Below are 15,110 nucleotides of genomic sequence, written 5' to 3'. Positions count from 1 at the left end.
TTATGTTAGTCTGGCGACATGACACTTTTTATACACAAAAACGTTACATCAACACACACAATTATAAATGATTTCTTTAACATGAATATAAAAAAGTCATGGTGTTTTTACTATCCAAGCCAATAAATCCGATTTTAACTTGACAATTGTCAACTGACAATAACAGTTGGGTGAAGCTCGACAAATAACATATGTAATTAATAAATTAGTCAGCGAACAAAGTAATTGATAATTTTATTCGTTGTGTTACAACTTGCTTAATTTTGTGGTAAGATGCAATGATGCAATACCTATTTTATTTTATATTTTTTAGGCATCATTAATGGTAGATTTATTTAAGTATTTAAATAACTCGCATATGTGCAATAAAAGCATGCTTTTGTATTATTTTTAGGGAATATATTTTTTTATTATTTATAGGAGTCCAGCCTATACCTTATTTGATTTATCGTAGGCAGAAACGTAAAATGAAATTAAAATAAAAGATGCAGATAGCTAGAAGAGAACGACAGTGTAACAACGTTGGCATATCATGCAGTCATCATCCCTAAGGCTGCCTTTCCACTGAGGCGAAGATGCATTGGTTGTATATAATCCAGCTGAGCGGAGAGATGTGGATTACAATCAATGCTGTCTGTCAATCCTGTGTGTGCAGAAAAGTATGGGGTGTTCCTTTAGCATCGCTTACGAAACGCCTCCTTTTTAACCTTATGAACGCCAATAACACCTAAAGGTGTCGTTACTAGTCGTGCCCACCGCGCCAACGACCACTAGTGTTATGGCGGACGCTGTCAAAGTAACCTTCACTCTAATACGAGTAGGGTAGGGTTTACATTAGCTCGCTTGTGCCCAGGATCTTAGCGATTGTGTTTATGACATAAAACGTCAAAGGACACCTCTACTTCTGAATAATACTAGGAAGCAAATTTTTTGTCTGATATTTTATGATTTGAAACAGTGTTTTACCAAAAAATCTGCGTCTTAGCATTTAAGAAGTTAGGTTTTAAAGCTTTTTCCCCCTCTAACGTATAACTGTGTCCCGTGAATATTCGTGTTGTCTTAACATGTTAACGGGCTTAAAGCAATAGAGCATTGTATTCCATGCGTTGTAAATTAATATTTCTCTTCCTAGTTTATACTCTGTTTATAATAAAAAATAAATGATATAAGAGCTACTGGACTATTCATTTATTGGTACAAATAAAACATTTTAAAAGTATAAAAACGTTTATTATAAACGTTTATAAACATAGAGAAATAAAATATATCTCGGTTTTTTTTGCTAATACCCTTTTACAATTTTTTATTCCTAAAAATATATACTACTAAAGGCACTTGGTATATTTCTAATAGGTTCCCTGAACAAATACCTACTTTTAAGAATTATATTGGGCATTATCTATGAAAAGGGACCTTATTGTCGATGGCGCTTACGCCGCACGGAATGTATTTATATTGCAGCATCGTTGATAATTGCGTAAGCGCCATCGACATTAAGGTCCCTTTTCATAGATAACGTCACATATGTGATACAAGGGACAGAGAACCTGTTAATACAGTTAGATTACAGTACATAAGCTGCGTAAGATTACATAATAATATTAATGTTAAAATAACCATTTGTTTTAAATAAATATAGCAATTCTGAACATTTACACAAGGTATTATGTTTGAAATTAAATTGTTCTAAAATGTTTGTCACTGTGTGATTTAGAAATGCAAAATATAACTTAACGGTTACGATATAGTGGTTAAATAAATAAAATACTTATAAAATATGTATTATTGATTAAGACAATCATATATAAAAATGTTTAATTAGGCCAATGATGTCAATTGAATGGGATAGTGACACAAATATAGAATAAAAATTAAACTATATATCTATACTTATCTATAGTCAAAGTCAAAAGTGCCCGCCACATTGTTTGCTTAAAAACTATCCATGTCCTTCCCCGGTCCTCAAACTATCGCCATACCAAATTTTGTCTAAATCAGTTCTAATACAAATTGTTTGAATGCGAGTTATAAATGGTGGTATTAGTACCTACTTGGTTACATCACAATCAGCCAGAATTTGGCGTACAATACTCTGGCTCTCAATATGCGTGTCATTAAAACCAATTAAAAATAAAAGTATAGCAATGTCAGCGGTGCAAGCTTGAAGAGGTATTATAATATTATTAGGGATAGTGGCGCTGCTAAGTCGGTTTAAAATTGGCTTAGACTTGTCTAAGTGATGCATATTGAATATGCAATTACTCTACTTATGCAAGCGATTAATAAGTCGGTGGGTACATTTTATACCTCTAAGCGCCACTTGCATTATCCCACTAAGCTGGGCTAACCGGTTAAACCTGTTTTTTTTTATACCACATAGGTGGCAAACAAGCATACGGCCCGCCTGATGGTAAGCAGTCACCGTAGCCTATGGACGCCTGCAACTCCAGACATGCTTACATGCGCGTTGCCGATCTTTTAAAAACCTGTACACTCTTTTTTTGAAGAACCCCATACTGTAGACCCTCGGGAAAACCTCGGAAGGGAGCTACCATCGTAGTATACAATTTGACACTGGGTTAACGGTTTGACCGCTTAGCCCCGGGTTAATGGGATGGTGCAAGTGGCGCCAATAGAATTATTAGCTAACGTTACTACTCAAAGATACTTGAGTATATTTTTAAGAGTGCTTATTTTAGTACGGTTTTCATAGACAAATAACTCAAATAAGCCTTTTAAAAAAATCCTAGGAAAACCGATCTTTATAAAAGATTCATTGATGTGTGTAAAGTCAAGAGAAGAAATCATGCGCTGAGTTTGACAGGTAATAATGACGCTATATTCTATTTTCTGGTAATATCGCCCGTCGCCAACTCTTTGATAACCAGAGTTACCGCATTATTTAAGGCGCTATCTATTAGCTGTCAAATTCGAAGCACAAACTTGATTAAGGCCTGTCTCCATATTGCGCGGCAAACTATCGAACATTGGAACTTGTGAACCCGCCAATTGTGCGCGGCTGCCTCGCGACCCAATGTTCGATAGTTTGCCGCGCAATATGGAGACAGGCCTTTAGACTTTACATAGCTTATATAATGAATCTTTGGTACAGCAGTTTTCCTTTTTGACATTCATAGCCACATTGTCAGATAAAACCCATACTAGCGTCTCCCGAGCGTCGGCGTCTACTCAACTCTGGCTGCTGCTCGAGGCAACGTTAGCACAAGTACGTAGCGTCTTTTTTTTCACAACGCTGACTAGACGCTGACGCTCAAAAGATGCTAGTGTGGGGTGTTTCTACATACCTACTCGTATGCCTAAATTGAAGAATAAAAGATATTTATCTTATCTTTAGTATAGGAATGCTTACTCATAGCTTGCTCCTGTTCGCTTGCGACACGATTGCGAAGGGATGCATCTCCTGCAACGAAACACTTATTTACTAATGTATACCTAATTGTATGTATTTATTATTGTCACATAATTATAATATTTAAATTTTATAATTATCATTCTAAATTTAAATGCTACAAGACACGTAGTAATATTTAAAATTGAATTAATCGTTTTAATCCCTTATTTTACAGATGGGGACATTCGTTGTATTCTAAAATAATAATACCTACGTATAAAAATAATTACTAAAATCCGTCTAAGTTGACTCTGCAGGGATAAAGTGTTGAGTGCCACCGTAAACATTGTTTTTTAATAGCAATTCGACTGAAACACATGTTATATATGAAAGAATAAGTGACCAAGGCATCTAGTGCCCAGGGCTGGGATCAAACCAGCGTCCTCTGCCTCATGCCTCAACCACTCGGCCACCCGAGTCACGGCGATAGATGAATAATTTTCTCGAGTAGGGCGACTGCTATAGTTATTGGACACTAAGTAAGGTCAGGCGTGGCTCACTCCGCGATTTCGTCGCTTTGCAACAGGTAGCTAAAAGTACATCCGTTCCACACCAATTTTGATGGCTAGCCATAAGCCGCGCGTGGCGCTGTCGCCACCTAGCGGCCATATCTGTCCTGATCGTAACAAACGCGTTTTGTTAGAGAGTGAGTCTTCTGGACCTAGTACTATTATTTATTCTGTAGTAAGGTAGAAAGAAACAAGGCAATAGAAGTCTTATTTTTAAGAGTGGCCAATAACTATAGCAGTCACCCTATATACAATTTCTTATGAAACGAATATATCTTTATGAAACGTTGTTTCTTAGTTATATAGCAATTCGACGTCTATTGTGGCATTTCAAACACTATCGCTTGTCAAGGCAGTGCAGAGTAACCGTGGACTGACCTGCCTACGTCCATAATAAGTATTTAAAACTTACATAATTTAAAAAGTGATGTCTTATATATTGCACTACGACCATAATATACTTATTATTACGAGTAGTTGCGTTTACTATGCCTTATTATAAACCTTATCTAAAGTAGTCAAAATAAAGAGATCGTACTGCGTAGCCAACGTGCAATCGTTAACGCTCCGTAGCGAATGAAATGCAACTGTCACTGTCGCACTAGGGTGGAAGAGTGATAGAGAGAGAGATGACTATGATACGGTACGGAGCGTTAACGACTGGCACGTTGGCTACGCCCTGAAGGTGAAGGTGCTTTGAAATCGCGCCCAACTCTTTAAAAAGCACCATTAGACGGAACAAAAATAGTACAGCATGCATCTGAAGCATTAGGTGACAATTTTTTGGTCATGTACTACATGTATAACTAATCCCATTGTAATACAATGTCTTTTTTGAAGTTTTGAAGGTCGTATCGGTCCGGAAATACATTGAGAGACTTGTCTCTACATGCAAAACAATTTAGTGTATAGTTTCTTAACGCGAACTGCAGGGATAAGTATTTTTTTTAAGAAGTTGGCACATACTTTTCATGTGTTGTCATATGTGCTACTAATCATGCTAAAGGTACAAGTTGGAACCCGGCGACGTGTCGCGACTCCAGACGACAACTGCAGATGTTCAAGTCGCGGCGTCATGTCGCTGTGTTAAAATTTCCACCCCAACTGCATATGCAGTTGACTCCGAGTGAGAGTGAGAGAGGCAATGCTGATCTGCGGTAGGGCGACAAGTCGCTCGGCGACGCGTCACTAACTTCGAATGGTCTTCATAGAAATACCTAGAAACCAGTCGTGTCGTCTGCAGTAGCGACACGTCGCCGGCTTCCAACTTGTACCTCAACTGTACAAACACAAGTTTGCCTAATGTACCACATCTGCAAAAACCCCCGGCAGCGGATCAGCGCCAAGAAGATTCAAAACCATATCATTCTCAACCTTCTTTTTACCCAAACCCTCCAATATCATCTCCTGCATCGCCACCTTATCCGCCAGCGCATCTACTTTATCCGACAACGCATCGACTTTATCCAACAAACACACACTCATTTTATCAAACTTGTCTGACAACTTATCCATCTTTGATATAAGTGTTTTCAAACCGATCGCGTCAATTTGAGTTTTTGCGTCAACATCATCCTGACTCCCATTGCTGCAATTACTACTTACAGATTTCACTGAACTCTGGTGTTTTAACGTAGCATTATTAAGAACGGCCAAATGTTGTTCGTAAAATTCTGATTCCTTATATTCCGCGAGTTCTTCAGCGTTCAGCAAAGCGGCTACTACTTTTTCAATAGCGCCTGCTTTTAAAGAATTGATCACTTCTAGTAATTTTTCAGCGTAGAGTTTTTGCAGGGACGGTCTTAAACCCTCAATGAGATTGAGTTCATCATTCCAGTAGTATTTGATTTCTTTTTTCTCGATGGCGTTGTGTAGGTCTTCGAGCATGGTTTGGAAGAGGAAGGCGATTTTGTTCTGCCAGTATTTGCGGTCGTTTTCTTGCGTGATCTTCCAGAGGAAAAGGGTTTTGATGTAGTAGCTAGCGATGTATTTGAGGCCGAGCGCGTCGCGTAGCTTCTTTACCTGCAAGTATACATAAGTATTTAATTTCTTTAGAAGTAACTAAAAATGGGTTTTTGAAACTACCACGCTCAGCTCATCATAAAATTACAAATCAACTAGCCAACTGTCTAGAACGATTCGATTGGCACCTCATTCATAGTCTCGACGCTACGGTGGAATATCCACAGATACTCGTATACTTACACTGTGAAATCCATAACCTTCCCTCATGTTTTCGCCGTAATAATAGAAATTTGCCTGGAGCTTTTAAAAAGTTAATAATTAATTATGAATGCTAACTATATTCGTGTATAAGATAATTACTTCATTAGTATTCTAATCATCGCATCCTGTCAATTGTTGCTATCATTCCTTATCGGTAACAAAAAAAAGATTATATACCTCCATACAAGTCTACAGTAGACGTCGTTTAAGTAGTACTTACAACAAGTGAATGCTTTGCTAATGTGTACGCTATGACCTTATGTATTTTTGTGCCAGATAGAGCAAAGCCTATTATGTCGAAAATCATTGGCATGGCCAACAAGTATATTGGATCAAGTGCCTCTCAATAGTATCCGAGTCCCTCCAAAAAAAATAGGGTCCCTAATTGAGCTCAAGCCCTTCCCACACCAAAAATTTGGCTTCACCACTGCGAGTGCCTCTGTTGTAGAGTGGAACTCTTACCAATCGTATGGTGCTCTTCATCATATCCCGCTCAAAGTCCTGGAAGGAGAGCCGCCAGCACCGGTTCTGCTGGTCCCCAGAGCCTTATTGTTCAGGACCACCACTCTGTATTAACTCTTACCAATCGTATGGTGCTCTTCAGCTGCTGGCACCCCTTCATCATGTCCCGCTCGAAGTCCTGGAAGGAGAGCCGCCAGCACCGGTTCTGCTGGTCCTCAGACCCTTATAGTTCAGGACCATCAGCCTGTAGTAACTCTTATCAATCGTGTGGTGCTCTTCAGCTGTTGGCATCCCTTCATCATGTCCCGCTCGAAGTCCTGGAAGGAGAGCCGCCAGCACCGGTTCTGCTGGTCCTCAGACCCTTATAGTTCAGGACCATCAGCCTGTAGTAACTCTTACCAATCGTGTGGTGCTCTTCAGCTGTTGGCATCCCTTCATCATGTCCCGCTCGAAGTCCTGGAAGGAGAGCCGCCAGCACCGATTCTGCTGGTCCTCAGACCCTTATAGTTCAGGACCATCAGCCTGTAGTAACTCTTACCAATCGTATGGTGCTCTTCAACTGTTGGCACCCCTTCATCATGTCGCGCTCGAAGTCCTGGAAGGAGAGCCGCCAGCACCGGTTCTGCTGCGTGTCCTCGAGGCCCTTGTTGGGTTTCGGCACCACCAGCCAGTCACGACTCTGGCTGCCCTCCATTTGTCTGGACAATAGTCTGATGTGTTAGGTTGGTATTCCACCTCTCCAATTTCTTGGTCCAATGTGCATTGCGTCTCACTCTCTCGCTAAGCAAAATGTGAAACGCAAATACACATTGGATATTGGACAGATGGAATACCACCCTTACACAGAGCCTCTGGACAAAAGATATTACGATGTTTTCGATTAATATATAATGTTTTCGATTGAATAAACAGACAACGGAATGGCAAGTATTTATGGACTGAATAGCTATAATGTTATTAGGTAATAATGTGAATTGTTTATGCCTGTTTGTTTCCCAAAGTTTTAACTCATAACATAAAATAAATCAACTAAAACACAGGTCGAGAGTTCAAACCTCCTTCAGCACTGAATAGTTCAAATGATTCTGCGTAGGAGAAAATTCTAAAAGAGGTCAAAGATTATTGTTTATGTTCAGTATTTTAGACGTGGTCGAATATGGGTCGAATAAATAAATAAAAGATTAACTGCTTTGGAGAAGCGCAGAAAATATCTTAACATAATTAACAAGTTTTAATCCAGATCCAGTTCCCGTCGAATAGTTTTGGAGACACATCATAATTCATTTTAACGCATTCAACGCCAACGTTTTCGTAGCGCTACGATCGTAGCCGAACCCAGCGTTTTCCCGCTTTGTAGAGGAAAGCGATTACGAACAGAGAATACGTTAAAATAGCTAAAATTATTTTAACCTTTTCGTCCTGTCACAAATAACAGCTCCAAGACTCGAGCGAAAAAAAAACTTATCTACAGGAAACCAAAGAAACATTATGAGATTTCGTGTCACCACAACAAGTTATCGGGACCCACTCAACCCACTCAAGTGGTCGTGTCTTTATCTACAATACACTGTTACCGGACAATTCCAGACCTTATTGAGAAGACGTAAGGTTCACGAGTCGTCAGTTGTTGGTAGTACTTAGAATTCCCGATTGAGTCCCGAACGCAATGGTCCGGATATTTAATTTGATAAAACGTTTTGGGTTTTCTAGCGATGTGTCATTGCATAATGTTGGGACAAACATTCAACTATTACAATCATATCTGTACCCTATATCGCTATTTATATAGTCAGTACCTAATGGTCACGGTCAACATAATTATATTCTACCAATAGTACCAATTCCAAGTTGAAAATCATGCCAATTATTTATGCAAAGACTTTTGTGTAAAGTAACAGTCTTATAGGCCTATTCGGATTTCGAGATAATCACAAGATCTTGAGACGATTTAGAGATCAACTAGATCTACATTAGATATCGACTAGATGTGACTTGGATATCTAAGTCATAACTTGTCGAAATCGTTCAAGAGGACCTCCAGAATCACAGAAACGTCAAATTTGACATATCTATCTTACAAATATCTTTAAATTATCCGTATCGTAACTTGTTGAAGTCTAGTAGAAATCTAATTCATTTTCCGAATCGAGTCGTTAGACTCTTGAGAAACTTGCAGGCCTCTGACCCAATCAGTAAACATAATAACCGGCACAAGATCCACGTACCTACAACTTGAACGGCGCAACATATATCATACTTCACATTCAAAGTGAATGCGGGGCCAGGTGATTTATAGCTGAGCAGATACAAGTCTATGACCCAAAGTATATTAGTCCTATCATGCCTAAATCGGCTAAACCAGATTCTATAGTAGAATAAAATATTCACCTGTATCCATCAGGCCACCGTGGCACCGAAAACCGTATAACCGGCACCAGATCCACATCCAACTTGAACGGCGCGACATCAGGTCCATTCTTCACATTCAAAGTGAACGCGGGGCCAGCTGACTTGTAGCTGAGCAGATACAGGTCCCCGTTTACACGGACCTCCCCTTTCATGTCGTTGACGGCGCGCTGCACGATGCCGTGCATCCAGGCGCGGAACTTGTTCTGGAGGAAGTATTTGTCGTTGTCCCTAGAAAAAGAAGTTCAATCCCATCATTAATACAGTTTGGTAGGTAGGCAGTCGAAATAGGACAAAAACCCCAATCTGTAACTGGCTTCAAACTGGGAAAGGCCAGCCCCTCAAAGGGCCAATTACGAAAAATATACCTCGTTCTTTTAGCATTACAAAAGACTGCACGATCTTGACGTGACACACGTTACAAGTTACCCATAGGGTGAAATGGGATGCTACACCCAGTGATTGTATTAGATTAGAGGAATATTTAGGAAAGGATAGAAGAATTGCATGATGTATCTATAATGTTGTGAATCGACGAAAAATGGATGGAAGAGGTGAATTTGATTCAAGAATGAAAGAAGAATAGGTGCCTACTGAGTTGCAAGAAGGGAAGAAACGCCTAGCTGGAATGCTGCTCTTGAGGCAGATCGGATGTATGTATCTTGTAGGCGGATCACTATGTCCATGTCGAATTAATCCAGTTTTGACACCTTTATACTTCGGATACAGTAAGTAGTATGTGTACATTGTGTACGCACCTCCACTCTCTAGTGACTTTATGACACTTCTCCCAATCCGGCTGTTTATCCAAATGGTCGAAGGCATTTGTGATCTTCATCCGCACATAGCCGGGAATGTCCGTCTCGAGGCAGATTCCGTCGTCGTAGTTGATGGGGAGACGGATCACGATGTCCATGTCGAATTCGTCCAGTTTGGACACCTTTATGCCATCGGATACGCTCCCGCCGTATAGGACCTGGGACGTGAAATTATATATTGAGATGTTTTGTATTAGAACAGATAATTAGGGCCAGTAGCGTAGCGTGAACTAATTTAGCCGTGAGCGAAGTAGCATCTGCGAGGCCCTATTCTTTCAATGTGTATTCCTAAGCGAATAAAAAGGGTTGGCTTTCCTGGCCCCCCTTAGGCGAGGCCGTGGGCAAGGGGCAGCTTCGCCCATGCCTAGCTAAGCTATTGGGTAGGGCCTTTTATCTTGTCATTATCTCATGATATATGTTTATACCCTACAATATTTTTGTTAGGATCCCTGGGATTCAACTCTCTGAGGTATAACCATAATCTTCTGGTAGTGGCTTGTAGAACTTTGCGCGGAGATTCCGACTGCCCTGACCTAGTGGCACAGATAGTGAGGCTCTCTGTGCCTTTCCTATCCAAGCAGGAACTAAGGCCTAGACACCATAACCTTCTTGCAGTTCCACCAACGCGTACTGCAGCACACCTAAAATCTCCTCTCATTCGCGCTCTAAAATTTCTGAACGCGCTTCTGTCATGGGCTCCTGAAAGTGATTTGTTTGCATTTGCAAGTTGATGGGCAAGTGTATGTAGTATCTGTCTGAAGTATTGCGAGGCGATGGATGGTAGTGTTATTTTATAAAACTGTTTTTGTAAAGTTTTGTGTACCCATAGCATATAAGTTAACTCTAAATTGTTCAGTGATTTGGTTCATACTGTCAGACTGTATAAATTTTGTTTGAATAAATAAAATAATAAGTTATTGGCAAAAAAATCATTTTTGGTACAAGCTTTTATCGTTGACTGTACTTTTCTTACAACAGACAACTAATACTCATCGAGACAATTCTAAAAACCCCTAACACAATTAGGTTGCGTTGTTTCATCACAGAGTTCCTATGGCCACCTCCTGTCTCCATCATCAGATCAGCTCGATATGGTACAATAATATTACATTGTCATCCGATTTATACATGCATGCAAAATTTCAGCTCAATCGGAAACCGGGAAGTGGATCAAATTTAACTTGCAAGATTTTATTACAGACCGACAAACAGACAGACAACGGTCAGGTGAAACTAAATACATAAAAGCTTGTAAAAATAAAAAAAAATAACGGGATCCTTTTAATTTACCGAAACTTTTTTGACCAAATTTCGTTTCCCAACCAAATTTTACCAACTGCACGTTTGTCAACTCAATCTTTCCCATATGAACATTTAACAAACTTAAATTCCGACAAATGATCATTTCCCAAACTATTACTTTGCAACTTTTATAAGACCAACTGTTTTTTTTCCAAATGTTTTACTTAGACTATAAATGTTCGCTCAAATTTATTTTCGTCAAATGAATCACTGGACAAAATTATTTTTTCCAAAAATATCTTTACTTAAAAAATGTTTGTTCAAACAAATGTATTGCAAAACCACTACTGGACAAATTATGTCTATCCAAAACATTAGGTTATTAAAAATGTGTTACGGCTAGGTTAGGTAAAGTGGGTGCTTAGTTTGGTTTGGGAAACTAAACAGCCCGAAAGCTGCCCAAAAAACCACTATTACCTAGGTAGGTTCGTGAGTTACCTTGTGTTCCTTAGAGCGGTTGCCAAGTCTCACTTGCTTTAAAAAAAGGGATTGTAATATGCAACAATTGTTTTTTTATTAATTAAGTCATACTTTAGAATATGTTGCGTTAGTCTAAACCACGCGAAAGCTACCAAAAGGGGGGACGGGGGGGCGAAGCCCCCCGCATTGAAAAAACACTACAGTATTACGTATATTTCCACCTAGATAGGTTCGTTAGTTACCTTGTGTTCCTCAGAGCAGAAAATAGAAGCCCCGCGAAGCGGGGCTTCGTCGACCGGCTGCCGGGTCTCACTTACTTTAAAAAAAGGGATTGTTATCGGAGCCCCCCGCATTGTAAAAACACTACAGTATTACCTGTATTTTTACCTAGATAGGTTCGTTAGTTACCTTGTGTTCCTCAGAGCAGAAAATAGAAGCCCCGCGAAGCGAGAAGCGGGGCTTCGTCGACCGGCTGCCGAGTCTCACTTGCTTTAAAAAAGGGGATTGTAATATGCAACAATTGTTTTTTTATTAATTAAGTCATACTTTAGAATATGTTGCGTTAGTCTAAACCACGCGAAAGCTACCAAAAGGGGGGACGGGGGGGCGAAGCCCCCCGAAAGGGGGGCTCGGGGGGCGAAGCCCCCGCATTGAAAAAACACTACAGTATTACGTATATTTCCACCTAGATAGGTTCGTTAGTTACCTTGTGTTCCTTAGAGCAGAAAATAGAAGCCCCGCGAAGCGGGGCTTCGTCGACCGGCTGCCGGGTCTCACTTACTTTAAAAAAAGGGATTGTTATCGGAGCCCCCCGCATTGAAAAAACACGACAGTATTACGTATATTTCCACCTAGATAGGTTCGTTAGTTACCTTGTGTTCCTTAGAGCAGAAAATAGAAGCCCCGCGAAGCGGGGCTTCGTCGACCGGCTGCCGGGTCTCACTTACTTTAAAAAAAGGGATTGTTATCGGAGCCTACCCACTTATTAAAATATTAGTGAAATGCAAATTAAAATACTAGGGTGGTAACCCTACAGATAATAATTTTTGACATTTGTTCTGTAATATTTGCCATTACTAAATTTGGAATTATTTAAAGTATTTATTAAATAAATAACAAAATGTGAAATAATAATTGTCAAAATAAGAAAATGACAAAATACAATAGTTTGTCACGTTTAGTTTTGGTTTTTGTATTCTTTGGTAAGTACTCATTTGGAGAAATTAAAATTTGTTCAAATAAAAATTGGCAATTTCTTTTTTTGATAACTGTTACATTTGTCATGTTTTGTTATGGTTTTTGTATTCTTTGCCAACTAATACTTTCGAGTAATTAAAATTTGGTAAAATAAATGTTGCCAAAGTAAGGAAATGTCAAAATATTTTTTTGCATATCATTCTCTTGGAAAATATTTTTTTTCGACTTGTTTAGTTGGGAAATGATTAGTTGGATTTTATATTTTTGGGATAAATTGTTTGGGATATGAAAATCTGGCAAAAATATTTCGGTAATCCATTAGTAACCCAAAAATAACGTTAATTACTATTAAACGTCTGATTCGCCACAAATAAAATAGATACCTATCATTACCTTTCTTTTTTTTCCAAACTGGGCTACTACTGCGAATTACATCGTTCATCAATTTGCCTCCCTATCGCTCGATTATGCAAGTGAAAGAGAGACATATTAACGAAACTTAGATTTATAACGCCCTTACGTATGGGGTCATCCATTAATTACGTCACACGTTTCGGGGGAGGGAGGGGGTCAAGAAAATGTGACATGTTGTGACATGGGGGAGGGGGGAGTCACAAACATTGTGATGTCACTTTAACTTCATCAGTAACCGAAAATTAATTTATATTTTTTTATTCGCTGTACAGTTAAATAATGAGATTTTGGATGTAACTTTCGTTGTGTTATAAAATTACTAATATTTATATATCAAAAATATTTTTTTATTAAAATAATAATGCCGAGTTAATATTGTCGATTTCGTTGAAAACAAAATTGCCTAAAATGTGACGTCACACCAGGGGGGGAGGGGTTTGCAAAATGTTACCAAGTGTGACAAGGAGGGGGGAGGGGTAAAAAAACCTATAAATTCGTGTGACGTAATTAATGGATGATCCCTATGATTCAGTGGGACTTATTTGAAAGCCCGTCTGTCAAGTCGTCAGTCGCCTGATAGCATCCTTGCTCTCATTTGCACACAAGCGTCGTGTAGTGCGAGCGCGACATAAGAGGGATAGTCGTGTTTTTAAAGTGAGTGAGAGGGATGGCTTCAGAGTTGCAGTCAAACCAAACCTACCTCTTTGCTGTACTTGCTGAAGTAGTTGCAATTCTCGCCCATTTTCTGTTTGACCTGGTCGAACACCTTCTTAAAGATATCCTGTGACTTTCTGTAGTCCTCATCCTTTATAGCTATGAACTTCTTGTAGACCTCAGTGAGGTACAAGTCCATATATTTCTTGTTCACTGCCATTTTCAGCTGATCTGTATGCTGTAACAATAAATTAGTAAAAACATTTTATAAGCCGGAGTGAATTAAAAAAAAAACGCGTGCAGTAAGACATCCCTAGAGTTAGACCAAGAAAAGTCTGCAGCGATTATGATAGCTCACATGTTGTCCACTGATGTACGATTAGGAGTGTTGCTGTTTGTACTATAATCGAATAATCAAGGTTACATGTTATATTACAATACAACAAGAAATGGAGAGAGCACTTGAGTATAATTGCCAACAGAAATTGAAACATTTTATTCTGGCCTTTATCTTATTACTGTTATTTAGGTGTAAAATAAATACATAACTTTTATTGGAATTTATTAGTATTTTCAACCCTCTAAAAAAACTTTCACTAGGTAACTCATTAAAAATATCTTAGGAGGGTCAGACTGAAAACTAGTTCTGGGCATAGGTAGGTAATAGGTATATGAACAGAAGTAGTTTCTGAAAACACTTAAGTTAACAACTTTCTAAAAATTATTGGAACTATAAATAAAGTAAGTACATAGTTAAGTAATATACGAATCAATAATTTATGTACATTTTCAATACAAACACAGATTATCAGAAAGCGCAGTATCAATACTAAAAGATTAGATTTCATTAGACGGATACCTACCTAATTACAAGTAGGTACTTAGAAACGATAAGACACCATGTTTACCTAAAATGTTTCTTGGTTTTGCGATGTTTCCTGTGTGTTTGCCGGCGCACAAATCTATTCTGGGAGTACGAAAATGATGGCAAGCCGTAGTCGGCTTCGGGAGACGTGGCCCTTCTATTATTGGTCACTACATTCCGGAATATCACGTCCTTTTCACTCACAAGTTCATCAAATCTTCCCCGGCCGGCGATCGCAATCCCAGCCGGCAGCCAATTGTGGTGTTGTCAGCGCTACAAAAATCATAACCTCTATTACAGTTGCGTTCATAATTAAGTATTTAATATCATGCTAATGCTAATAATATGATGGAGTAAAAATAATTCTAGTTCTCTATTTGACTTGCAAAGATCATTTGAAAATTTAAATACTGATATTTAATAAA

At 38.9% G+C, this 15,110-nt stretch overlaps 1 protein-coding gene across 1 annotated transcript; it reads right to left on the bottom strand.

Annotated features, from left to right (window-relative positions):
• Positions 1-5,177: 5,177 nt before the first annotated feature.
• On the bottom strand, positions 5,178-14,946 carry LOC134793406 (cyclic GMP-AMP synthase-like receptor). Its single transcript, XM_063764981.1, has 6 exons — positions 14,729-14,946; positions 13,867-14,058; positions 9,774-9,991; positions 8,998-9,246; positions 7,148-7,307; positions 5,178-5,943 (listed from the first exon to the last, which is right to left on the bottom strand). Exons 2-6 carry the CDS (start codon positions 14,038-14,040, stop codon positions 5,221-5,223), a joined length of 1,524 nt encoding a protein of 507 aa, XP_063621051.1. The 5' UTR covers positions 14,041-14,058; positions 14,729-14,946; the 3' UTR covers positions 5,178-5,220.
• Between the last annotated feature and the right edge of the window lie 164 nt (positions 14,947-15,110).

The sequence above is a fragment of the Cydia splendana genome, chromosome 9 (assembly GCF_910591565.1).
Source record: "Cydia splendana chromosome 9, ilCydSple1.2, whole genome shotgun sequence".
Lineage (NCBI taxonomy): Eukaryota > Metazoa > Arthropoda > Insecta > Lepidoptera > Tortricidae > Cydia > Cydia splendana.
Note: the sequence above shows the minus strand (reverse complement) of the source record. Positions and strands in the feature narration are given on the sequence as shown.